General features: G+C 39.6%; 2 protein-coding genes across 4 annotated transcripts in view; both read left to right on the forward strand.

The window, feature by feature from the left end:
* The window catches only part of CFAP57 (cilia and flagella associated protein 57), a gene marked incomplete at its 5' end in the record, with an annotated part of 31,343 nt that extends 16,460 nt beyond the window's left edge, over positions 1 to 14,883 (forward strand). Inside the window, 9 exons of the mRNA XM_083358308.1 lie at positions 537 to 727; positions 1,321 to 1,494; positions 4,421 to 4,579; positions 4,906 to 5,049; positions 5,813 to 5,929; positions 7,868 to 8,002; positions 8,698 to 8,841; positions 9,255 to 9,387; positions 13,934 to 14,883. Coding sequence (XP_083214434.1) covers positions 537 to 727; positions 1,321 to 1,494; positions 4,421 to 4,579; positions 4,906 to 5,049; positions 5,813 to 5,929; positions 7,868 to 8,002; positions 8,698 to 8,841; positions 9,255 to 9,387; positions 13,934 to 14,145 — 1,409 coding nt within the window. The 3' untranslated portion in view covers positions 14,146 to 14,883. The remainder of the gene's footprint in view (positions 1 to 536; positions 728 to 1,320; positions 1,495 to 4,420; positions 4,580 to 4,905; positions 5,050 to 5,812; positions 5,930 to 7,867; positions 8,003 to 8,697; positions 8,842 to 9,254; positions 9,388 to 13,933) is intronic.
* A 3,671-nt stretch (positions 14,884 to 18,554) lies between these two features.
* TMEM125 (transmembrane protein 125) lies at positions 18,555 to 26,665 on the forward strand. 3 transcript variants are annotated; one of them, XR_014491934.1, is made up of 3 exons: positions 18,555 to 18,728; positions 25,228 to 26,296; positions 26,372 to 26,665. XR_014491934.1 is itself a non-coding variant. In XM_083357941.1 (3 exons), exon 3 carries the CDS (start codon positions 25,523 to 25,525, stop codon positions 26,192 to 26,194), a length of 672 nt encoding a protein of 223 aa, XP_083214067.1. In that variant the 5' UTR covers positions 18,566 to 18,728; positions 21,132 to 21,359; positions 25,228 to 25,522; the 3' UTR covers positions 26,195 to 26,665. The 3 variants fall into 3 exon arrangements, 2 of the variants coding, with proteins under 2 accessions (XP_083214066.1, XP_083214067.1); XM_083357941.1 differs by adding an exon at positions 21,132 to 21,359 and having other exon boundaries at positions 18,566 to 18,728; positions 25,228 to 26,665; XM_083357940.1 differs by having other exon boundaries at positions 25,228 to 26,665.
* The last annotated feature ends 447 nt before the right edge of the window (positions 26,666 to 27,112 follow it).

Genomic DNA, 27,112 nt, shown 5'->3' on the forward strand with positions numbered 1-27,112 from the left:
GGTTTCTCTAATAATGAAGGGGGTCCCTGCACATGGCATAACAAGCTGACAGATTTTTTAAAAAATACGTTCAAAGCATCTGTTCCTGAAAATCACTCACATTTAAAGTTTTATTTTGTCCTTCTTCCCTGCCCTGATTGTTAACATTTATGCAGTTTCTGTAATAGCCATTTAGCTTGAAGCACCTAAACATTTACCTAGGAATCATCTAATATCATTCCTGTCCTCATTTTCTGCATAGGGAATGGATTGTCACTTTCATTTCTGATCTTAGCTTGAAAGAAACAAAAAAAAACCTGAATGGGAAAGTTTTATGTAGACATAAAGTTGCCAGAAATGGAGTTGAAAGCTAATAGTGATTTAGAAATAGTGTAAAATGTAGGAATATAGAGTTTACAAAGATAAGTTCTAAAAGATACTGGATGCAGTACTAAAAATGCCCTTTCATTATTAATTTGTAAAGGGCAGGACATTCTTTACTTTATAGTGCTATTTTTAAATTGCATTTTTTTTAAAAAAATTACTCTGGTGTTTAGAATCTGGCAATAATCAAAAGCTGCTGCTGGAATATGAAAAGTACCAGGAATTGCAAATGAAATCCCAAAGAATGCAGGAAGAGTATGAGAAACAAATTCATGAAATGGAAGAGAACAAGAGCCAAGCACTTGAGGAACTGACAGAATATTATGAAGCAAAGCTGCTTGAGAAAGTAACTTTACTAGAAGAGGTATGGCTATTTTTTTTTCTTTTTAAAACAACTGAAGCAAGTACAACACACATTTTAAGGTCCCATATTCCTAGCTAATTTTGGCATAATTTTGTATGACCTCATGGAAATGTAAATCTGTATTCTTGAATTATTTTGAGAATGAGAGAAAGGCAGTGAGCATATAAGCCACAGAGATACTTAAAGTCATTACCAAATCACTTCATTATTTTATTTATGTACTATTTAGTGTGTGGTTTTATTGTCAACTGCACAGTTTTGGTTGATTGGAGTGGTATAAAACTCGTACAAATATATATTTATAAGAGTTCTCACAAATAGATATCCTCAAATTAGGTTCTGACTTATAAATATTCATTTTTTAAAACCAGTGGCTTGTAAGCATTGGGAAAAGGATGCCAATCAGCACCTTAAAATACTAATTTAAAATATTTTCAGTTGTTTCCAATCGTACATCTAGAAAAATACCACTGTAGCCTATATTTGTCAGGATTTTGTCTTTTCTAGGCCACTCTTAAGACTTCATTTGTTTCCCATGCAGTTTTGTCTAGGTTCTTTCTTCCCATCACTTATTCTTTTTATTCTCCTAACAGGCTCAAGATGATGCTCGACAGCAACTTAGGGAATTTGAGGAAACTAAGAAGCAAATTGAAGAAGATGAGGATAGAGAAATTCAGGATATAAAAATTAAATATGAGAGACGGCTTCGAGAAGAAAGGGAATCCAATCTGCGATTAAAGGGGGAAACAGGAATCATGAGGAAGAAGGTCTGCTGGGTGTTTTCTGTTCTTTTTTTTTGTACTTTTTGAGCCTGTGTGTATGTGTGCATTTAAAATCAACAGCAAGCACACTGTTTGCTAACTTGCCACTCAAGATATTAACATACAACATGAATAAATTATTTAAGACTAAATAAAGCAATCAATATCAATATCGCAGTAGTCCAAGTCTATGCCCCAACCACTAGTGCTGAAGAGGATGAAATTGACCGGTTTTATGAAACCCTACAGCACCTTATAGAACTAACACCAAAAAATGATGTCCTGATCATCATGGGGGATTGGAATGCTAAAGTAGGAAGCCAAAAGGTAACCAGAATAACAGGCAAGTTTGGCCTTGGAGTACAAAATGTACTGCTAAGCTTGTAAGCCGCCCTGAGTCTTCGGAGAAGGGCGGGATATAAATGGAATTAAAATAAATAAATAAAAATAAATAAAAATGAAGCAGGGCACAGGCTGATGGAATTTTGTCAAGAGAATACGATGGTCATAGAAAACACTCTTTTCCAACAACCCAAGAGACTGCTCTACACATGGACATCACCAGACGGTCAACACAGAAATCAGATTGACTATATGCTCTACAGCCAAAGATGGAGAAGCTCTATACAGTCAGTAAAAACAAGACTAGGAGCTGACTGTGGCTCAGACCATGAGCTTCTCATTGCAAAGTTTAGGCTTAAACTGAAGAAAGTAGGGAAAAGCCCTAGGCCACTCAGGTATGAATTAAATCATATCCCTGTTGAATATACAGTAGAGGTGACAAATAGATTTAAGGAATTAGATCTGATAGACAGAGTGCCTGAAGAACTATGGACAGAGGTTCGCAACATTGTACAAGAGGTAGCAACTAAAACCATCCCAAAGAAAAAGTAATGCAAGAAAGCAAAATGGCTTTCTGAGGAAGCTTTGCAAATAGCTGAGGAAAGGAGGGAAGTGAAAGGCAAGAGAGAAAAAGAAAGATAGGCCCAATTGAATGCAGAATTCCAGAGAATAGCTAGAAGAGATAAGAATGCCTTCTTAAATGAACAGTGCAAAGAAATAGAAGAAAACAATAGAATAGGGAGGACCAGAGATCTCTTCAAGAAAATTGGAGAGATGAAGGGAACGTTTCATGCAAAAATGGGCATGATAAAGAACCAAAATGGCAGGGACCTAACAGAGGCAGAAGAGATTAAGAAGAGGTGGCAAAATTACACAGAGGAACTATACAAGAATGAGCTTAACGTCCCTGATAATCACAATGAGGTGGTCACTGACCTCGAGCCAGACATCCTAGAATGTGAAGTGAAGTGGGCCTTAGAAAAGCTGAGCAACAACAAAGCTAGTGGAGGTGACAGTATTCCAGCTGAGCTATTCAAAATCTTAAAAGACGATGCAGTAAAAGTGCTACACTCAATTTGCCAGCAAATTTGGAAAACTCAACAGTGGCCACAGGATTGGAAAAGATCAGTTTACATTCCAATTCCAAAGAAAGGCAGTGCCAAAGAATGTTCAAACTATTGCACCATTGCACTCATTTCACATGCTAGTAAAGTTATGCTTAAAATCCTACAAGCTAGACTCCAGCAGTATGTGGATCGAGAACTACCAGAAGTACAGGCAGGATTTCAAAGAGGCAGAGGAACTAGAGATCAAATTGCCAACATACGCTGGATCATGGAGAAAGCTAGGGAGTTCCAGAAAAACGTCTACTTCTGCTTTATTGACTATGCCAAAGTCTTTGAACTATGGTGCTGGAGAAGACTCCTGCGAGTCCCTTGGACTGCAAGGTGATCAAACCGGTCAGTCCTAGAGGAGATCAACCCTGACTGCTCTTTAGAAGGCCAGATCCTGAAGTTGAAACTCAAATACTTTGGCCACCTAATGAGAAGGAAGGACTCACTGGAGAAGAGCCTAATGCTGGGAAAGATTGAGGGCAATAGAAGAAGGGGACGACAGAGAATGAGGTGGCTGGATGGAGTCACTGAAGCAGTAGGCCTGAGCTTAAGTAGACTTCTGAAGATGGTAGAGGACAGGAAGGCCTGGAGGAACGTTGTCCATGGGGTCGCGATGGGTCGGACATGACTTCGCAGCTTACAACAACAATAAAACAATAAAAATATTTAAAACAACACCATAACTCTTAAGATTCAAGCACCTGTTGAAATATTTATAATAAAAACATGCTGAAAGAAGAGTCAGTAAAAATCACAATAATTACTAGGCCTATTACGACTCATATCTTATCTTAAATCTAAAACTTATAGCTCTCATTCAGTCAGGTTGATGAATTCACTGAGGAAGTAAAATGAAGTTTACACATGAGTATTGTCAGTATTTTGAGGACATATTACTCCAAATTGCTTTTCTCTCCTAGTCTTCGATTATATACTACTTTTTACAAACCATTAAGGTAAACTGGAATCCTGCTGTTCTCCAAAGGTTAAATAATCTCTTGGGAAATTGCTGTCAGGAAAAATGTACAGCAGAATATAAAATTTTACATTCTATCAATCTCTAGAAAAATATTCCTGAAGTTAGACTCAAATGGGAATGCCAAGTTAGCATACCAGAATGATCTATCTTAAATCTGGGTTTGCTGACAGAAGGAGGAACCTGAATTTCTTATTTGTCTTGGGTTTTTTTTTCCTACATGGGCTTTTTAAAAAACTATGACAATTTACATTTTAAAGTAATTATAAGATTGTTTAAATCTCACTTTTTTATATGAAATCACCCAAGTACCTTGAGAATGTTTTTGAGTACAGTATGATTTTTAGCGCAATAGCTTTCTAAAAGGATATGAAGATGTCCAGTTTGATATAATTTCAACTGATCGTTGCAAATGATTATTTTGATGCTGTTAACAGTACTGCAGGAAACACTGACTCATTGTTTTCAGCTTGAAAGATAACACATTTTTTTTCAACAGTTTAATAGTCTCCAAAAAGAGATTGAGGAGCGATGCAGTGATATTGAGACAATGAAGTTGGAGCAGCAAAAGCTGCAAGGGATTATTAAGGCTTTAGAGAAGGACATTCTGGGGCTGAAGAGAGAGATTCAAGAAAGAGATGAGACCATCCAAGATAAAGTAAGTTGACTGGATAGTTTTATCTCAGCTGCTATCACATCCCAACATCTCTTTACTATGTTGATCCTCACATAAAATAATCCTCAGTAGTCCTCATACAGAATTAGTCCTCAAAATGAAGAAAAGTTTTGTTTAGGATCAAGACTTCCCATTCTAAGGGGCATTGCTCTAAATTCTTTATAGTTCCTCAAATATTTCTGATTTGTGAGCACCTTTCTTCTACAATGTCCTTGTTCAAATCACAATGGACTGCTTTTACCTGATAAAAATCTGAAATGTCCTTATTGCTTCTTAATTACTTTTTTTTCTTGCTTTGCCTGCTTTAGGAAAAGCGAATTTATGATCTAAAAAAGAAAAATCAGGAACTGGAGAAATTCAAATTTGTATTAGATTACAAAATTAAGGAGTTGAAGAAACAAATAGAGCCACGTGAGAATGATATCAAAGCCATGAAGGAACAGATCCAGGAGGTGAGAAATAAATAATGCCATCCACTTCCTGCTCTTTTAGTCAAGCATTGCCGTGCTTTCTTTACTTTTCCAGGATGGATCATTTTTCTAACCTTCGTTTCCCCCCATTTCTTCCTTCTTTCCACAAGTATTTATAAAAAAGGAAGAAAAAAGCCAAAAGGAAGGTCAAAAACATCCTTACTCCCTCTAGTACTACTTATTCTTATTTATCAAGAGATTGAAGCTATGTAGAAACAAATGCAGTTTTATTGTTCAGTTTCTGAATTAGAACATTTTTACTTTTACACACAGAAACCTCTAACTCAAAGAATAGCTGGCTAAATCAGATTTGAGGTACTGATGCAGGACTTGTATGGCTTATGTAATGACTCCAATCCCATCTTGGTATTTTCTCATTCAGATTGTTCAGATCAGTGTCATTGTCTTATCCAGTTAGACCAGTCACTATGCTTATTTTATTTTAAGGGAACAATGATACTGTACTTAGGAATGTTCAAAGTCAATAAGGAAATAAAGGAACATTTAGGAAAAAAAATGGCAACCCATTCAATCAATTAATGTAATTTATAAATTGTCTATGGGGCCTGTGTATGTTTGTTTTCCTATGTGTATATATGCATACTATACATTAATATAGATATATGATGATATTGCCCAATAGCTTTTGGTTGGTAGTATTAAGGGATTTCTGTCTGAAAGCACCCCCCCTAACAGGTGACAGACTTTGTGTAATATTTTATTGCTTCTCATATCATCCCTTCAGATGGAGGGAGAGCTGGAACATTTCCATAAACAGAACACCCAACTGGAACTCAATATAGCTGAACTGCGGCTAAAGCTGAGAGCCACAGATCGTGAGATGCACAAAGAGATGCAGAAAGTGAGTCTATTAAGAGTGACGAAAGTGTTCATTGAATCACACCAAGGACTGGAGATGATGGAGATTCATGAATTGCTTGGAGATGATGGAGATTCATGAATTGCTTCCTGACAACTACAGTTAATATGAAATGTTTACACTTTATTTTCCCAGGAGAGATGGATCTGAGATATCACCTACATGTGCTGACAGTATTACAAATGTATCACTGTTAAATCTTGGCATTGTAAGATTGCATAATTTTTGCTTACCATTTGGGTGTTTCTTTGTCCTAAATTTATCATTTTCATTAAGTACATTGATGATGATACCCAACTTTTTCTTTCCACCCCGAACCAATCCCAGTGATGCCCTCGCTGTGATGTCCCGGTGCCTGGAGGCGGTTCAGGTCTGGATGGGGAGAAACAGGCTTTGTCTCAATCCCGCCAAGACTGAGTGGCTGTGCATATCGGCATCTCGGGTTAACCAGGTTATTCCACCTCTAATGATGGGGGGTGAGGTGTTACCCCCCGTTGATAGGGCTTGCAACTTGGGCGTCCTCCTGGATTCACGACTCAATTTTGAAGATCACATAGGAGCCGTGACCAGGGGGGCTTTTGCACAGGTTCGCCTGGTGCGCCAGTTGCATCTCTATCTGGACCGAGACGCCCTACGCACAGTTACTCATGCGCTTGTGACGTCCCGTTTGGACTACTGTAACGCTCTCTACATGGGGCTGCCCTTGAAGACCACTCGGAGGCTTCAACTGGTGCAGAATGCGGCCGCGCGAGTTGTAATGGGGGTCTCCCGATACTCCCATGTAACACCTCTACTCCGCGAGCTGCATTGGCTTCCGGTTGCCCTCCGGGTGAAATTCAAGGTGCTGGTTATCACCTATAAAGCCCTACATGGCCTGGGTCCGGGGTATTTGAGGGAACACCTGCTGCCGGCATCAAATGCCCTTCGCCCAGTGCGCTCCCACAGGGAGGGTCTGCTCAGGGTCCCTCCAGTAAGAGATTGCCGGCGGGTGACACCCAGGGATAGGGCCTTCTCAGTGGGGGCGCCTGCCCTCTGGAACCAGCTGCCAGTGGAGCTGAGGACTGCCCCCGACCTCCGATCATTCCGCCGGGGCCTGAAGACCTGGCTCTTTGAGCTCTCGGGCCCAGGCTGAGGAGAAATTTATTTTAATTGGGGTTTTTAATAGTACAGGGTTGGTTTAATTTTTTTTTTTTAAATTGGTTTTTTTACTTTTGTATGGTTTGATTTTAAACACCCTGTAAACCGCCCTGAGTCCTCAGGGAAAGGGCAGTATATAAATGCAATAAATAAAATAAATAAAATAAATTATATATTTTATCCTATTGTGTGATGAAGTAAAATGCACTTTAGATAACAAAATAGCCTTCGGATTTTTTAAAAAAATAATGTATAAGTTATCAGTACACACCACTTTCTTTGTTTGAACAACATAGAGAGTGAATGAGTTTTGAAATTTCCTTCTTTACAGTTCTGTTGTTATAGTTACATTTTTTTCTAGTGAGCAGAAGGTAATGTTGAATCAGTTTTGGTTTCCTAGTATGAGCAACTGAGTAGGTGACCTTTGCATGAGGAACATTATCACAATTTTAAAAAACAGCTCCCAAACGTTCATATTTTGTCCACATTATGCTTTTCATAAACACTGTTTGCATATTTATTCATCATTTACTAATTAGTAACTCATCTGGGCTAAATTCTTAAATGTGGAAGCCTATATGAATTGGTCCAAGGATTAATCAATTCAAAGTGATATGCTGAAATATTTACTTGGTTATGTACCATGTTCCTTTTAACTGGGTGCCATTTGATTGGTATGTATTTTACAAAACAACATGTGTGCTTTTATGTGGGTCACAGCAAGGAAATGTATCAAAGGGAGCAACATTCTGCATATTGCCTTAAATATTTCTTTGGTTGCAGGAGCGTGATATGGAAGCACTTGTCAAGAGATTTAAAACAGATATTCACAACTGTGTAGGCCTCATCCAAGAGCCTAAGAAACTAAAGGTGTCCATTAGAGATATCTATGAGAAGTATGTACAGAAGGCAGATATGGTGAGTAAGGATGCACATCAATATAAATGTAGCCTGATTTATTCCTCGATAGGTTAGTATATTTTTAAAAATTTTTTTTTAAAAACATGCATACCAACATATTTATACTGTATTAGGTTTTTCTTCCTATATATACTGCTGACAGAGAAGCTATATGCAATTTCTCCTAATGTATTAAGTTATTTACATAAGTTTCTCGACTGATCTTTTTTAAATGCTTACCCTCTTTGATATACCGTATTTTTCCGTCTTTAAGATGCACCCTTGTATAAGACGCTCTGGCATGCGAGTTTCTCCGCTGGCAAATCCGGATGTTCGGCCAGCCGACAATCTTGCCCCCTCCCCCTCCCATTAGTGGCAACCCACGGGGGCTTGACACCTGCACCAGGCAGCATGGAAACCCACACAGGCAAGCCCTGGGTTGCGGAGTTTACCATTATTTTTCCGTGTATAAGACGCTGCACTTGTATAAGACGCACCTAATTTTTGAACAGGGTGTTTGCAGGAAAAAATAGCATCTTATACACAAAAAAATACGGTACATTATTTTCTTGTCATGTACATTTGCACAGTGGAACCCAAAATTTGCACTGTGTGTGGAGTCTAGCAGACCTGCTGTTCAGTTATGTATCCCTAATAATTGAGAGTCATAAAGTTGATCTTTACACACACTTGTTTGAGCTGTATTTCTTCAGGTGGAAATTGTTGGGGTTGATTCAGACTTGCATCAAGAGTATACACGGCAGCGAGAGCATCTTGAACACAACTTAGCAACACTGAAGAAGAAAGTGGTAAAAGAAAGTGAGATCCATCGTGCAGATTATGTGCGCATTATGCAGGTACAAACTCAGATTAAAAAAGTGGAGTGCAGGGTTTTTTTCAATGGAGGGAAATTTCATTGTGTCCTGTATACAGACTCAAAACAGAAATTAATTATTTCCAAACCCAGAAGATATATTTGAGTCTCAGTGATGATATCTGAATATATTAATATGAAAGGTAACTGGGAATGGAAAAGAATATATTTAAATGTATTTTCTGCAGGCTGGCAGATGCGAAGAACACAAGGTCTATACTCCACTATACACCAAATTTAAGGCTTGATATTTTGCATATGCTTTAGCTATGTTTTTATGGATTGCTGTAAGCCATCCTGGAACCATTATGTGAGTTAAATGGCTCTATAAGCCCTTGCTCACTATACTAGTCAACAACTGTACCAGTTAAAACTGTGTTGTTCTTGAATCTATAGGAAAACGTAAGTCTTATTAAGGAAATCAATGAATTGCGGAGAGAACTGAAAGTCACTCGCGTTCAAGTCCACGACCTCCAGTCAAGTCTAAGCCTGCTTAGGAAACACAAGAAACCAGGAGCACAACCCCCAGGTGATTCCTGTTTCTTTTAACTATCACTTTCTTCTACTTTTTTCACAGCAACTAATGTTCTATCTTTTTCTTGCTGCTTTTCACTAGAGGCTCTGAGGCATGAAATAGGGCAGGGGTGTCAAACTCGCCACGTCACGTGATGCGACTTTTTTTTTCTTTGCCGGCAATGGGGTGGGCGTGGTTTTGGCATGATGCATCCGGCCTCCGGGCTGGCAGTTTGACAGCCCTGAAATAAGGAATGAGAATCAATTTGATGTAGTGGTTAACCTGCTTGTCTAAAAACCCAGAGACTGAGTTCTAGTCCCACCATAGGCATGAAAGCCAGTTGAGTGACTTTGGGCCAGTCACTCTCTCTAAGCCCAACCCACCTCACAGGGCTGTTGTTGTGGAGAAAATCGGAGGAGGGAGATTAGGTATATTTGCTGCAAAATCTAATCTAATTAAAAAAAATGCATCTTTGTACTGGATCGTCATTCATTGATGTTATCATATAGGTATTTTTGAATTGCAGAAAGAAAAAATAGTTTAAATTGCTAATTTAAATCCCCTGGCATTATTTTATTGTAAAGTTTTATGTAGATAGGACTCAGCTTAAACATAAATACATTAATTTCATTGAATTTTGTGATTAAATATATATGAGCATTCTAACCACCAAGAGGAGTGTAGCATGATTTAGTAGGGAGCAGAAGCATCCATAGCAACTCACTGGTTTCAGAGTTGTATGTGGAACCGGGTGATTGAAACCCCTCCTGCTTCATCTGTGCATATTGTATGTGACACATTTTAAAGAGGGACAGAGCTTTGATTACTCAAACCTGCCATTTTGAAGCCAGTTGCTATTATTATTATGGACCTCCCTGTAGATAGTTTGACCAGCAATCAAGGAGATGAGATGAAGTCTCTGCTTATGAAGTCTAAGCCAACCATTATTGCTCAGCCCAACCAAAGTTTGGTCTAAGGCAGGGGTGTCAAACTGCCGGCCCGTGGGCCAGATGCGTCATCAGGAAACTGCGCCCACCCCATTGCCGGCAATGGAGAAAAAGCTCCGATACGTCGCGCGACGACACGTGACATCACGAGTTTGACATGTCTGCTCTAAGGTTTAAATAAAGAAAACGCAGCATATGACTTACCTGGTTTCTTGGAGAAACAAAATGTAATAAATGTAATAAACACAAAATGACTGAGAATCAAAGATGCAACTATTTCCTATTTGTCTGTGCCAATATTCTTATAATTCAACTCTTTTTGTAAGGGTTTTTTTTCCATGAAACCACTTATGTGAGAGTGAACAGTCATGGCCACTGTATCAGTGGTGGCTGAGCTGCAAAGCCAAGCAATACAAGGCAAAAGCTCCATTCAGCCATAGGGAGGACAGATGAAAAAAGCACCAGAATTAAATTACAATGGGTATATCAGGGGTCTTCAAACTTGGCCCATTTATGACTTGTGGACTTCAACTCCCAGAATTCCTCAGCCAGGCACGCTGGATGAGGAATTCTGGGAGTTGAAGTCCACAAGTCATAAAAGAGCCAAGCTTGAAGATCCCTGGGGTATATGGTAAAAGGAGAATTGCACCTTCATGGAGGGGGGGGCAGAGGGCACTCATCTGTTTCAGTAGCTTCTTTTTAGTTTGTACTGACTTAGTGGCCACCAGAGGGCGATAATAAGCAACTGATGGGGTCTCTGCACTCAAATAGCTGTGGATTAAAAAAAGCTGTTTCCTTTTTCCTCTAGTCTAGTGTGTAGAACCTGTCTAGAATCTTAGTGCACATTAATGTTTTCACTGGATCCCCAGAGCTAATTTTCCTACTTAACTTACTTAAGAATTTTTCTGTCTCTGGTGGAAGAATACTTACTGTAAGAGAGCTCCTGAACTGTCCCATTAAAAATATTTTTCTTTTTAGCAGATCCCTCTCTTTCAATTCTCCCATAAAAGTTTGGTTATTTATTTATTTGTTTGTTTGTTTGTTTGTTTGTTTATTTATTTATTTATTTATTCATTCATTCATTCAATTTACCGTATATACCGCCCTTCTCCCGTAGGACTCAGGGCGGTTCACAAGGTTTTTAAAAACAATACAACAATTACAAAACTTAAAATCAATTAAAAAGATTATATAGACCTTGCAAGATGATTCTTGGCAGTACTTCTGAGCCGTTCCCGTTTATTGAAGGAAGAATTATAGAACCATCACTTTCTCCCCCCACCACCCCCGAAATTAGAGTAAGAGAACAATTCTTTCTGCAAAGAAATTCCTTGTTATAGAAAAAATACAGTATTCTACAGGGTTCTAATGAGCCATGATCAACCCAAAATACTTTTAAAAAAAGCAAATATCTAAAAATATGAACTTTTTCTAGTAGTCAGGCCTCCCTATCAAGCTGTTTTCACTAAGAATCCTCAAATAAAAATAACAGCAACAATAATAACTACTGTTAGTAGGAAATTCTACATGTATGTCTTTTCAAACAGTTCAGGCACGCCTATATTTGGAGTTTTAAAAATCAGGTCACTTTCTGCCATTGTGGTACAATTTCTATGTTACTTTCATTTATGGAGCTACCATTTCCAATAGAGTAAAAAAAAGTTTGTGTATGAATGCCATACTTAGATACCACTTCAGGGTTGATCTCTCTGTCTGGGCCAAAATGAAGCAGTTTACTTTACAGCATACACTGATTCCTGTTTAGGAGAACAGCAACTCTATGTTCTATTGGAAAAGACCTTAGGATTTCAAATAACCTTAGTTATTTCCTACTCTCACGTTTTCTGTAATTCTCCCATTGCTACTTGAAAAGAACACAGTCACATGTTTCTCTGACTTTGCAAGTGACGTAGACCAGTTCTTTAACTTTGCCAGTGAATTTCTTCAGGACCCTAAGAACAGATGCTATGTTTGTAGTCAAGTAGTCAGGCCATGTAGATCAGACATGTCAAACACAAGGCCCATGAAGTGGTTTCATGTGGCCTGCGAAGCCATCCTGGAAACAGTGAGGGAACGGCCCCCACTGCCTTGGCCCTGGCCCAGAGACCCTCCTTCTGCCAGAGACCCTCAGATTTGTCCCACTCCTGCCCAGGCCCCCATAGGCACCCTTGATGCGAACGATGTACAGCTGGCCATGCCCACCCAGTAGGTCATACGCACTCTAGCCATGCCCACCCAGTAGGCCACGCCCACCCAGGCCACACCCACCCATCCCCCTGAGGGCAACTGCAATGCTGATGCGGCCCTCAATGAAATTGAGTTTGACACCCCTGATGTAGATGAAGGACAAAAGCTATACCATTAGGCTGATTTTCTTATCCTCATATCTCCATCAGTTTTCTCCCCTCAGGGTATGTGATGTGACATCTTGCATAAATCAAGAAGTTAATGCCACTTGCAGCAGAAAATGAAGGCGCTCAACTTCAACCCTTTTGCTCTCCAGAGTATCATTTTTACCATGACTACTTAAATTGCGCCCTTAAGTAAGATGCACCCTTGAAAATTGTTTAAACAGTTTGATATTAGGTTTGATATCTGGTCGAAAAATAATTTTCTTTATAGTTACAACTTCAGAAAAGAATCTGAAATCGGCTCTTATCCATGAAGGACAATTTGTCATGTTCTGTAAGAACATGATAGTTAGTAGACTAGACTCTTCTTTCATTTTAAGTTATCCAAAAGGATTTATTAATCATGGATCACCCAACAGTCTACAGCCCCGAAGTCTTTCAGCAACTATGCATTTCTAGTGTGTTTAGACATTAAGATAAAGGTAAAGGTTCCCCCGCACATGCGTGGTAGTCGTTTCCGACTCTAGGGGCCGGTGCTCATCTCCCTTTCAAAGCCAAAAAGCCAGCACTTGTCCGAGGATGTCTCCGTGGTCATGTGGCCGGCATGACTAGATGCCAAAGGCGCACGGAACGCTGTTACCTTCCCACCGTAGTGGTCCCTATTTTTCTACTTGCATTTTTACGTGCTTTCGAACTGCTAGGTTGGCAGAAGCTGGGACGAGTAACAGGCGCTCACTCTGTACGGGGCACTCGGGATTCGACCCGCCAAACTGCCGACCTTCTGATCGACAAGCTCAGCGTCCTAACCCACTGAGACATCACATCCCTGTTTAGACATTACATGATATCATTTAACACTGTTACCAGTTGGAAGCACTCCCAGAGCCAATTAATGTTGGAACCTTAATGCTATAGAATATTTAAAGTGGTATTCTGGAATGCAACATGTACAAGCATTCCAGATGCCAAAAATGAACACTTAGTTAATAACCAATCAATACAATTTACTAGATAATGTAAGCACAACTCTTCTTATATTATTTCATATATGGCAGCATCTGTGTTTTTCACTATTTTCTCTTGAGTTTCTAAATACTCTACAGTTAGTCCTCGACTTACAACAGTTTATGTAGTCACGGTTCAAAGTTGCAACGGCACTGAAAAAAGTGATTTATGACTGTTTTTTCACAGTTACGACCTTTGCAGCATCCCCATAATTATGTCTACGACTTCTATTGACTTTTGACTTCTTTTTTCATCTAGGTCCCTCCCCAGATCGGCAGCTAAGTTCAGGCGTTCTGCGTTTGAATCTTGAAGAGGAAACTGAGAGAATAATTCAAATGCAGCGACTGGAAATCAAATGCCTTCGAGAGCAAATGCAGGGGCAAGAAAAAGCCCTCGCCCTCCGGCCTTTGTCCAATGGAAAACTCCCAATTCTGGAAATGGACAAAATTAGTTTCATGCAATCACATTGACCTGGCTGGAAAGAATTCCATGTTGCAGCTCTCTGCATTTCTAAACATTCCTTAAATGTAGCTCTCTGCACTTGTAATCTTGTCCAAGTGTGATTGGAGGATGGCTTTTTCCTGGGTTTTTTTTCCTTTTTTTCTTTTTAGCATGTCTAGTTTTGGACTGAGGCAGAATGTTAAAGAAACAGTAAACAAGCTAGTCTGGATTTGCCTGCCTTCTGTTAATATGTTTCAAGTCTCAGGACTGGAAAATCAAGTGAGAGCATACACAGAGCTTTAGGAAGGGAATTGGTCACCCGGCTTCGACTTAAAGCAGACTCCAATGGAGCTAAAACCCTTGTGTGTGGCATTATTGGAAACAGGCTAATGGATGTACACTTTCAATGTGTTACTGTTTGTTATTTGTCCAGAACAATTTTATTTCATTCTCATACAACTCTTTCCCCTTCTCCCTTCCTTCATGCCATTTTTGTTCTCCCACACAGTCCCTATTTTAAGGTTATACTTCCTTTAGCTTCTTCGGTAGGTGTAATAAATTCCCCGTTGACCCAGATACTAAGGTAATACTTGAATAATAACATTGATGAGATCGCTTTAAACAATAACTAAAGGTTCGTGCATTTCCTTCATCCTCCTGTGTTAGGTTTTGATTGCTTGACTTTCTGTCAGAACCTATGTGCTGATTTTGATTCTGCACATTTGAAAAATGCTTGTGAGTATTATGGTCTGTGGATGTCAGTGAAATGCCCTCATTGTAAAGAGAGCAGTGAGAAAAGTGGTGGGGGGGAGAAATAAAACAGTATCTTGAAATATATAATTAGATGTGCACAAAAAGTGTCATAACTGTTGATAATACAACTTTTTTAAAAAAAATCAATGGTCACGTGTTTTTTTAAAAAGAAAATATGTTGCAGAGATATTCTTCCCGTGACCAAGCTTTCTTTATATGGGACATTGCAACGGACATCATGATATCATTCGAAGGATAGAGCCAGAACATTTTGCTTCTGTTTTATGGCTATAGTGGTACTAATAGGTGTCTTTATTATAAGCACTTGTATTACTGTATTTTTTCCCCCATGTCTTACTGTTAACAGAAAACAATAGAACAAAGTAATGCCCCTCACATTTATTTATTTTATTTTATTTTAATTCCATTTATATCCCGCCCTTCTCCGAAGACTCAGGGCGGCTTACAAGCTTAGCAGTAGCCTTCATTCTATGTATATGCCTGCTTATTAGGGCTTTCACACACACACCCCAAGCGGCATTATTACAAAGTCAGCTTATTGCCCCCAACAATCTGGGTCCTCATTTTACCTACCTTGGAAGGTAAATATTTTTACTAGATTTTTTTTAACCTGGCTTTATTACTTTTATAAGTAACTAAAGGTGGTGAATGTACCTACCACTCCTTCCTCCTTCTATTTTCTCCCCAACAACAACCCTGTAAGTGGTTTGGGCTAAGAGAATGACTGAAAGATGGATGAGTGACATTGGGCCAGTTGGAGCTGAAGCTGATAGACTCTCACAGATCTCAGAGCCAGATTGGTGTAATGGTTAAAATGCTGGCCTAAAACCCAGAAGACTGTGAGCTCCAGTCCAGCTTTCGGTCATAAAGGACTTTATAAAGAATGGTCCTGGTCACAGCAATTTATAATATCTTACAAATTACATCATTCACATTCAGCATTCTTCTGTACATCTATCATCAGTTCCTGCAATGAAAGCGGATGTAATTGAACTCTATCTCTGATAATTACTAGCTAGTTATTCTCCTCTGATAGGTATAGTAAAATAGCTTAGTTTTGGCTTCATCAAGCTGCCTTTAGTTTTGAGACCTTTTCTGGGTACCACATCTTTACATGTGCGTATACAACTTTTAAAGAGGAAATCTAAGATCCTGCCTCAAAAGTAGCCAACTATTCCTGATTGAAATAAGGGCTTAGCAACTCATATTGAAGAAGCACTTTGCCATATAATTGCTCTCTAGCATTAGAGAAAAGACATTTCTCAAATAGGAAGATATTTATGGACTTGCTGCATAATTGTAATGTGGGCTTCATACAATTTGTTGCAAAATGTACAATTCTGCTTGGAATTCTAAGGCAGAATAACAAATCTTTGTGTGCGAGGCATGTCGATGTCACAAAATGAAGTTTCCTCAAGATGAACAGGTGCTAATGTTGTTTTGTATCCATGGTGTATGGAACGTAACTCCCATTATTGACCAAACAGTGTACACTTAATGTGATCAGTATTGTCCTAGTAACAGTTACACTTTAAACAGCAATCAGTGTAAGCTAAATATCTCCTGCTAAAACATTTAATTTAATTTAAACAAGAACATTCAAGAGAGAGGTAGCTAACAAGGATTTAAAGCATAATCTTTGTGGTGAAAACAATACCACAAAATTACTGAAGGGGTATGTTATTAGCTTGACAAGAAAATATGGCAGCCAACTTCAGTATTACTGCCAAGAAAACTTCATAGTTCTGTCCAGGAAGTCACTATAACTTAAATTGGACTTGGAAACTTCAGTTATAGTCTATTCATCAAACTAATAATTATATCAGCTAGAAGAGAGTTATATTGGAGGAGGAACTTAATAAGATGTCAAAACGTCTTATCTGCTTTTATTAAAAAAAACTCCATTGTCATTTGTAGGGAAATATGCTGCTACAAATCACAAACAAGAACTCAAGATACCGAAACAGAAAACACCCAACAGTTTGCCATAGTTTAGAAATATTATGAAAGAAACTAGTGCAATTTTCCCTGATGATGGGCCTCCAGATAAGTTCAATTTCAGTTTACTATCAGAATAAAGGAGATTTGAGCATCTAACAACTTTATTGTATGCTCTTCAGAAGGAATTTCCCAACTTGTATCTAACCAGGGGACAAATTTGCCTGATATGGGGCAACATATTTTGTTTACTACATCCTTGTTATATTGTTTTCCTATTGTCTTCAGTCCATAGGTGAGGCAGCTGTAAGCTATCCCATTGCTAAAGTAATAGTTTACTCTTAAACTAATAGCAACCCACCCTTGTTCCAAAATGCTTAAAATATGATGTGCTTCACCAACCATTCTGTTGGCAACAGAGTCAGGGAACCATGGGGAGATGGCATCAACTTAAGATTAGTAGCCAGCGCAGGCTGATCTGGGGACATGCCTATCAATTACTGGGCACACTCTACCTCCACCTTCTGGATTCTCCACTTCTCCCTATGCCCATGGAGAAGTGGATATAGCTTTGAGGCCACTTCCATGTTCAGCTTTACAAAGGGAATAAGTTTTGAGAAACAGACCAAAGCCCTCCTAGCCTTTTGTCAAAACTCACCATCTCCAGAAGACCACTGAACAGATGCACTTGGCCAGTGGTGGGATTCAAATATTTGAACAACTGGTTCTCTGTGTGGGTGCCGCTTTCGGAAGTCTATTCTGGGCCTGGGCAACAAAAAATTAGCTACCAGTTCTGCCGAAGTGGTGCGAACTGACTGAATCCCACCACTGCACTCAGCACTTTCCTCCTTTAGCACATATATCAAAAGAGAGTGGCAGATCAAGCCACTTGTTAGCTTGCCACCTGTCCCAGCCCCATCTTCTCATCACTGTTATGATTGGCTGCTGCTGCTGCTGCTGGTTGGTGAAAAGTCAGAGGGCAACAAAGTCATAAATAAGGTTTTACCAATTACTTTGTTTAATCAACCTGCAGTCATGAAATAAGGGCACCACTATTTGGCTTCCAGCCAAAACAGGCAACCAGTGCAGAATAGATACCGGCAGTGGGGACAGAAAATTTTATGCTGGTATAGTTTTCTGCCAGCTGCATTTTAACAGACCCCCCAAATCCAGCCAATTTTTCTGCAACAGTCTATAGACTTTCTAATGATAAATCCATGCTGTTCTCGCCTTTGTAGGGTCATCAGCGATCTGTTCAATTAATACCATATGTTTACTCCCCAGATTAATACTTCCTGTTAAGACTCAAGAGCCATTCTTATTCTCAGGAAGTCTACCAAAAGTTCTCAATTTCCCAATAACGACAAAAGATGATACTAATCTGTACCACGTCTTTACTGCCCCTGTGCAGTTCCTTGAAGAAGAAAAAAGTCAATTGCCTTGCAAGGAGCCATCTATCATCCTGTATTGTTTACCTCTACCTGTAATGTATATCCTTCTTTTTTTGGCTTCACCAGCCTTGTTTCCACTTCCCACGTGTGCACACACCGTCATCAGGCTGGAATGTTTCCAAGGACAACAGGTTGTCTCTCCAGCTCCACCCTGCTAGAGAATGTACCTGCCTGGGCAAAGGTCAGTGACTGCTGCAAGCCTATCAGATGAAGCATCTGTTGTTAGACGGAGGAGGGAGGTGGAACTAGCACCTGTTACTTGATAGGCATATTCAGCCAGAGAGTACAGAAGGCAGGTTTCGATTTTATCTTTGGACCATACCCTAAAAACTGACCATTGAGCAACCACAATGGAAGTGGAATATGGCACCAGGATCCTAGGAAACCCAAGGACATGGCTCAGGAAAAGATTCTTGCAACAGCATCTTCTATGGATTAATCAGCCATAGGTGAGTGACTCCAGGTCCATCCCAGAAAATATCTGTGCCTCCATGCCATGCTATCCCTTTCTATTTTCAGTCAAGAAACTGCCTTCTGGAAACTTTTCAGAGGATTACCGTGTAATCCACTCATACACATTCTTTCCTGAGATATATTATACCGACATATAGACGTATTTATTTCCATATGAATAGCCACATATTTCTGTTTATCTTTTACTTTCATTTAAACTTCAGGGGTTCACAAAGGAGGTGGTGGAACTGGCATACTTTTTAAATCTTAAAAATGTTCTTCCTCTGTAGGTTTCCTTACCCAGTAGCTTCAATTACTAAAAGTTGGAAATGATGAGGAAGACCAAGTCTTTCCCCATATGTGTTAACAGTGAATAACTAAAATCAAGCTGGCTGCTCACTTCTCTTAGCTACAGGCACTCCAGCAAAACACAGCAAACATTGTCCCAAGCTAGTAAACACCATCTATATACAGCCTCAGGCGGGCATATAATAACGCTTTTTCACTGTTTGGTATTTAAACGAAATGGATGCAGCCGTGAGAATGGATTTCATGTCAATATTGTACCCATAATTTAACATCCACAGGGGTTCAACTGTTTGTTTCTCAAGAATTCAAGCTTCAATCACAACTAGCAGAAAAAGATTGGGGGGGATGTTTGGGGGCGGGAGAGATTTATCTTCTACCTTGATCCACCTTCCAATGATTTAGTACTCTAGTTTTTCCAATCATGTGACTTAGCTGGCAATCTGCCTTAAACAGGGCCTGATCTCCATATTGTTTTAACAGTGATCTCATGTTCCGTCCCTGTTGTAGGGGAGGGTTTGGGCTGATGCTGTCAGGCTGTGTCTGGATCAGAAGCCTCCTCTTTCTCTGACTGTTTCTGCCAAGGGAACTCCAGTAGCCTCTGATTAAATTATTAAACAATTGCCTGGGATAAATGAGATCTCTTATTTGAGAAGTGGTGGGGGAGGATTAATTATACTTCTTTCATTCTTATGTGCTGTACTAAATATCCTCTAAATCCATTATCTGCTGTTAGATCACCATATATAATTATTCTCAAATACATCCTTCTGATTAAAAAAACAACAACATTTGAACTGTTGCCTTTGACTACCGGTGATTTTATAAATGGCCACCCCATTGCTCTGACTCCTATGCCCATATGTACTGCCAACATGTGAAGTTGCCTTTTCTATCTTACTTAATTCCCCAGCTAAGATATGCCAAAACACAAAAAAGGGCAATGATTTTAGCACAGAGCCAAATCAAGGTAACACGCTCTCTCAGATATGAATCTACTTCTTTGCAGACCTCTTTGCAATTTTTGGTTAAGAAGATGTTAAACTAATTGTTAAACTAATTTGAAGTGCCAACTTTCCCTGACATGCTGTAAGGCACAATTTTTATACTGAGAAACATGGAAATTGCAGCTCAATACATTGCTCTAACAAAAGGCTGGCAGAAGGTTTACTTTCAAGGAGACCTAGGCAGCGTTGCATCTTGTATGTTCATTTCATGTGTGAACAAATACAAGGGAAGCCAGAAGAAAGAAAACAAGAAAAACAGTATTGTAAATAGATTGCTTTTAAGCCTCAATAAAGGATGTAAAGTGTTTTAAGCCAGACTACACATTTCAGGATGTAAGTACTGTACCTTCTCCTAAATATCTTCAGATTCTGAACTAAGATTTCACACTGTACTGTAACTTCTTAAACAAAGCAAGTTTCTGATTTCAGAGCTCAGCAAAATAAATCAGCCTCAAAAGACTAAGGCCAATCAGATTTAATAATTACCATATTTGCCTATGAAAATAATTTCATTTTCAGGTCTCTGATACTTTTGATATTCTACAGAGGAAGACTAGGAATCATAGAACTTGAAAAGGCCATTTAAACCAGAAAATCTAAACTCCTAATTAAATATTGAAAAGGTTTTAAAATGGTCCAGTGAGAAATCACCACCTTGAGCATGGGGTACCAGAAGTACTTTTTTCTACTCTTCCTAAACACCGTAACATATTTAGCATCCATTTTCCACCTAGATTCTTGCCTAATTTCCAGGATACCTAAAAGGGGGGGGAATCAGAAGATCAAAGTAGTATAAAACAGTTAAAAGCTGGTCAACAACTTGATCAAGTTGTAAAAATTAAATCCTGTTACTTGTACCTTAAGCAAGGGATGACGAAAAGAAGCTAAGAATAAGCCCAGGTCTCAATTGCTCCTGGAGGAAAAAGTGTGTATCAAGGGTTAAGACAGCTTAGATGCAAGCCTCTATTGTCTCACAACCCAGAGAACCAGTTGGTGACAAGAGGCAGATGCTGATGAGGGACCATGTGAGACTGGGACAGTGAAAGAAGCTTTCTTATTGTGTGGGATCTCTGCTTCAATCATCAGCTTTTGCCAGCAGAAGAAGCAAATGCTACTAAAACGAAGACTTGTACCAAGAGCCCAAACATAGCGAAGAATTGCTGCATGACCTGAACACCCTTGCGCCAAGAAGCGCCAACCTGTTGAAGACATGGCCAAGGTTGCAATACCTAGGAGTGGAATTCCTGAAAGGCAAGGAATCACTGACCCAGCCTCCTGGAACTAAGATGTCATAACCAGAACAGCACATTCAAGGTAATAGGAACTTTAGACCAGTGCTTGAGGAGTCTGCATGGAAGAAGCTTTTTACAAGGCATGCATGCAACTTTTCTGGAGTAGACCAGAATAAACTTTATAATAAAGTACTAAGAACAGCCAAGGAAATCGATGCTTTACAAACATTGCTTGTGTCAACTAGTTTCCAGTCCAAGAATCTTAAAAGTAGCTATAGATATTCCCTCCCTTCCCCCAGCCCTGTATTTAGTACGTGCTTTATAAGAAAATTCATCTTGTTTTTGTTGGATGACCGTTAATTCTATTATTATACAAACTATTTCTCCTGTTTATGCTCTATTTATCAAACTATTCTTAACCTTTATCAATCAAAATGTATCGGTTTCTAATGCATATTTTTATACAGGTCATTGAACTTCTGTTGTATAGGTATTCCACTGGATGTTGATTGTCTTCATTCACATAATTATTAAGCCTTTATAGCTCTAGATTCATCAGATTTATAAAATTACAGAATAAGGATGAGCCATTGCTTCAACAGAAGCAATTCTGATACTTTTTTGCACTATACCTTTGTTATCTTTTTTTTTTTGCCTTTTTCAAAAGATATTGAGATGCACTCATGAGACACATAACAGCCACATCCATTTTTCTGCAATTAACAGAACTTTGTTCTTAGACAGCACATTGCATGTCTTCTGCTTGTTCTTTCAGGGTGATATTTCACAAGTGTGTTAGTAGATAAAAGTTTAATCATGACTTCCTGATTTTATTGGGACAATTGTGAGGCCTTGATATACAATTGTGTTTCAATCTGCTGTTTTGATTTTGTGATATTCGGGCGTAATTTTATACTGTTTTAATGTGCAGTGTGAAATGTTTTAGGAATTTTACCAAAAGACTAAAATCAGTAAAGAAATTTTGGAATTAAATTCAAGCATTTTCTGTAATCTGTAAATGCTTCTCTTTAACCCTGCATTCTTCCTAGAAAGTGATTCACAAAAATGTGTGCCTTTTTCCTCCATTCTAAGGATGCTTTTTCCCAGCCATAGTCTAGATAGATAGATAGATAGATAGATAGATAGATAGATAGATAGATAGACAGACAGACAGACAGACAGACATATTCACACACACGGAATATATCGATAGATAGATGATAGATAGATAGATAGATAGATAGATAGATAGATAGATAGATAGATAGATAGATAGATAGATAGGTGGGTGGGTGGGTGGATGGATGGGATGGATGGATGGATGGATGGATGGATGGATAGACAGATAGACAGACAGACAGACAGACAGACAGACAGACAGACAGACAGACATATATATTCACACATGGAATATATATATATATATATATATATATATATATATATATATATATATATATATATATATATATATATATATATATATATATATATATATACTGGGAAGAAGCATCATTACAATGGAGGAGAAAGTCACACATTTTTGTGAATCACTTTCTAAGAATGTTGGGTTAAAGAGTAGCATTTACAGATCACACACACACACACACACAGAGAGACCTCCATCCTTCAAACAGTCGAAAAATATATCAGGATAATTTGTGCTCTCGCCCTCAATCAATCAGAATAGAGCTGGAAGGGACCTTGGAAGTCTTCTAGTCCAACTCCCTGTTCAAGCAGGAGGCCCTATACCATTTCGGACAAGTGGCTGTCCAGTCTTTTCTTAAAAACGTCCAGTGATGAAACACCTACAACTTCTGAAGGCAAGCCATTCCACTGGTTAATTGTTCTCATTGTTAGGAAGTTTCTCCTTAATCCCAGGTTGTTTCTCTCCTTGATTACTTTCCATCCATTTTGGTGCTTTGGAAAATAAGTTGACCCTCCCCCTTTGTGGCAATCTCTCAGATTTTGGAATGCTGCTATCATCCCCCTGCCCCTCCAGTCCTTCTCTTCTCTAGTCTAGCCAAATCCAATTCTTGCAAACGTTCTTCATATGTTTGTTTCCAGGCCCCTTAATCATATTGGGCATTTCCATCGTGGAAATACTGATTACAAACTCTTTCCTGTCTGCTAATTCTGCCCCCAAATGCTCTTATCTAGAAGACCTGTGGTGACCTTTGTGGCTGGGGAAACCACAGATGGATGGCTGCAGGGAAGAACCATATATTTATTTTTATTTTTAAAAAAGTAATCAGAATCTACTCAGCTGTGCCTGAAGCCAGGGAACAGTTCTGCTTTCTTTGCAGAGTTAATGCAGGACAGTGAGTTCTCCAGTTTCCTTTCTTCTCCCACCCAGTGTCACCTATCAACATGGGAAGGCATCAGCGGAATAGGAGACCAATAACAAAACTTATAATAATGCTAAGATATCTGTCTTCGGGAAGATTAATATTCCCACAAAGGAACAAAAAAGACGGTGCCAAGTGACTAGTCCTTCTCATAGCCTAGGCCAGGGGTCGGCAACCTTGGCTCTTTTATGACTCACGGACTTCAACTCCCAGAATTCCCGAGCCAGCTATGCTGGCTCGGGAATTCTGGGAGTTGAAGTCCGCGAGTCATAAAAGAGCCAAGGTTGCCGACCCCTGGCCTAGGCCATGAGCCAGGCAGAGAGATGCCATTTCCACAGCAGACTTAGAAATCAGTTCCCCAATCCTGTTGATCTTATTGCCAGCTTTGTCACCAAGGCGTTTTACATTGTATGGCAAAATGTGTTGAAAAAAGATGGAAAATACCACCTTGACAGTAGAAAAACTAAAGATGCCTTCAGCGTGCCTTTGCAGTGGGCTGGAGAACAGGCAGAAGTGATGACATGAGAAGGCACCCTTTAAAAGCCATTAAAGAACCATCTTTATACTGTAATTAGAGAGACATAAGGACTCTGACAAATGAATCCTAGGATCAAAATAATAATTACTTTAATTATTTTGTGAAATATGTCTCTGTGAAAGAACAGGCTATTACACGGGTGTCGAAATTGACCACATCACGTGACGTATCATGATGTACCATGGCTTTTTTTGCCTCTGGGGAACCAGGGTGGGTGTGACCTGCATGTGATGCATCCGGCCCATGGGTCGCCAGTTTGAAACCCTTGGGCTAGCGCAGAGGTAGGCAACCTCGGCTCTTTTATGACTCATGGACTTCAACTCCCAGAATTCCTGAGCCAGCCATGCTGCCTCAGGAATTCTGGGAGATGAAGTCCATGAGTCATAAAAGAGCCAAGGATGCCTACCCCTGGGCTAGTGTATATACTTAATATGCAAAGCTAACCCCAACATGACATAAACTGGATTTCAATATAGAACCAATTTTTGCCTTTTCTCACTGGGAAACTGTTTTTTTTTCTCTTTCAACATCTATCGTCCTGATGTTATGAGACATGCTTGCAGCAAATATAATTCCTCTTTGCCTCCCCTCAAGACAAAAGTTAGTACAAGGAGCCAAGTTCGGCATCCTGAGAATATCAAACCCATCTTTTCTTAAAGTAGAGATCATTAAGTATTTTTAAGATGACTGTCAAATTGATAGAGGTGAAGGTGTTATGAAAATAGCATTAAAACCTGAGACTAGAAATAAGAGAAGCATTTCTTACGTGCTTACATTTTGTTATAAATTACTGAAACTGTGTAAATGAGAAAAATACATCCAAATGTTTCATAGGGGCAAGTTTCAGTTATAAGTTATTTATTAAGAGAGAACATTTTGCCACAAGGAAATCTTGTCATTCAACTTTCCCAGACAAGGCATGGAATATGTCCTGGCCCATAAAAAATTGATTTGACTTGCATGAACCCTACTTGACTCCATGGGGAGCGGTCCTCCTCATTCTTTCCTTTCACCTTTTGGAAAGAAAGCTCTCTTTTTATATTTTATCACTGTTTCCTTTACAGATAACTGGCAGGATCAGGGCGTGCTCAGAAGGGAGCTGCAAAACGCTGAAGCAGGTTTCAGTCTCAGCCTCAGCCAGAAGAGTTTTCCATTTCTGCTGTTCCCTCTCAACCATTTCCATCCAAGAAGGAAAAAAAATGTGATTTGGATAGGAACTGAATAAAAGTTCATTGCCTCTATCTCTGTGAAAATGTGTCAAGTACCCACCCTCTTCCTTGCTGCCATCCTCCAGGCCAGTTGAAAGCAGCAGTTCCTGTGGCCCATCTATGCTGTCTAGGAGCCGGCTCAGCATCCACTATGGCGGAACTGGAGCACCTGAATGAACCCAGGCTCCCAGCACATGCCAGCCGGATCCAGAGGAACATCTTGGAAGAGCATGTGGAACTATGGTGGTTCCAGGAGCCCAAGAAGTCCCTTATTTGCTATGGAGTAGCAGTGGCCTTGATCCTAGCCTGTGGGGTAGGTGGCATTGCCCTTCTCTACAGTACTAGCAGTCGCTCTGGAGAGTGGAGACTGGCAGTGGGCACAACACTCTGTTTGCTGGCACTCTTGGTACTACTGAAGCAGCTGTTGAGCTCTGCCATCCAGGACATGAACTGCATTCGCAGACGGGAACAGGTGGAGTTGCTGAAAAGTGGTGGTGCCTCGGACTGCGCTGTGCTCCTGCTGACAGCCTTGGTGCTGCTGGTGTGTGGCACAGTGCTCACAGCCCTCTCTACCACCAGTGTCAGCACTAACCCTCCAGCCCCACGCCCCCTTGCCAGCATGTTTATCAGTGGCATTGTGCTCACAGCCGCTGGAGCAATTATCCTCCTCAGCCTGTTGTTCTATTTGACATGGACTTCCTGCCGTAAGGCTACCCGTCAGAACCAGGGGGCTGAAAACAACAGTGCCATTTTCACCGTATCGGGACATGTTTCGGCCAGCCAGCAATTTCCTCCTACCTCCAGCATGGCAAATCTAATTTAACCACCAAGGACGTAGTGGCGACTGCCACTGACTCAGAGATTACTCTGACCTTAGGGTTGGATTTGCCCTACATTTGCCATCTGACCCAAACTCAGCAACTTGGTGAATTTGTCACCACAGAGCAGTTATTCTCAGTCAGTATAGAGGCCTGGCTTCTTGGCCAGACATCAGAACCAGTTCTGATATTTGCATTGGACCACAGGAAGATTCAAAAGAAGTGTGAATGAAGGAAAGCAAATGGCTATTGTTCCAAAGTGGGACTATGGCTATCCTAAGTAACTAAGGCAACTTTAACGTGCAGAGAAGCATCTCTCTCAGCAGTTCCACTGAAAATTCATTTCAATCTAACGTTGGTTTGTGTGGCATTACTGTTACACCTATTTCTTTTTTGCATTCAAAAGGACTAGAAGCTTGCTTTTACAAAAAAAAGGAAAGCCGCAGCTCTGTAGAAATTAAATCAGATTTAAGCTTATGTGACGTAGTTGTCAGAAACCCCAAATGCACAAAGTTCTATTTAGAACAACCAAAGTATGAATGCTAAAGAATAACTAAGCTGCACAGAGCATATTTCCAACCAAGCATATCTTTCTAGCCAGAACACTGAGAATCATGCAAAACACCCTAAGAAACAGCTATCAGGGTTACTGGATGTGGACTATAAAAATCCAGGTGATCACAAGATGATAGTAACAAGTTATATTTGTATGTTTCTTTTTGCTATCTTCTAGTAATCCAAAGTTTTGTAATCCAGACATGGCAGTTATGCCACTTGCCAATTATTATTTATTTATTATTTATTAAATTTATTGGCTGCCCACCTTACCACAGGCTAATGGTACTTGATAAAAAAAATTAAGATTTTGGTGTTCTCCAGTTCGGAAGCAAGATAAAATCACCCAGTTACTGGGAATCAGGTGG

The sequence above is a fragment of the Vipera ursinii genome (assembly GCF_947247035.1).
Source record: "Vipera ursinii genome assembly, chromosome: 3".
In the NCBI taxonomy this organism is placed as follows: domain Eukaryota; kingdom Metazoa; phylum Chordata; class Lepidosauria; order Squamata; family Viperidae; genus Vipera; species Vipera ursinii.

Excerpts from the sequence above, each read along its gene's own strand:
- TMEM125 (XM_083357940.1), top strand. The coding sequence starts at position 25,523 with ATGGCGGAACTGGAGCACCTGAATGAACCCAGGCTCCCAGCACATGCC.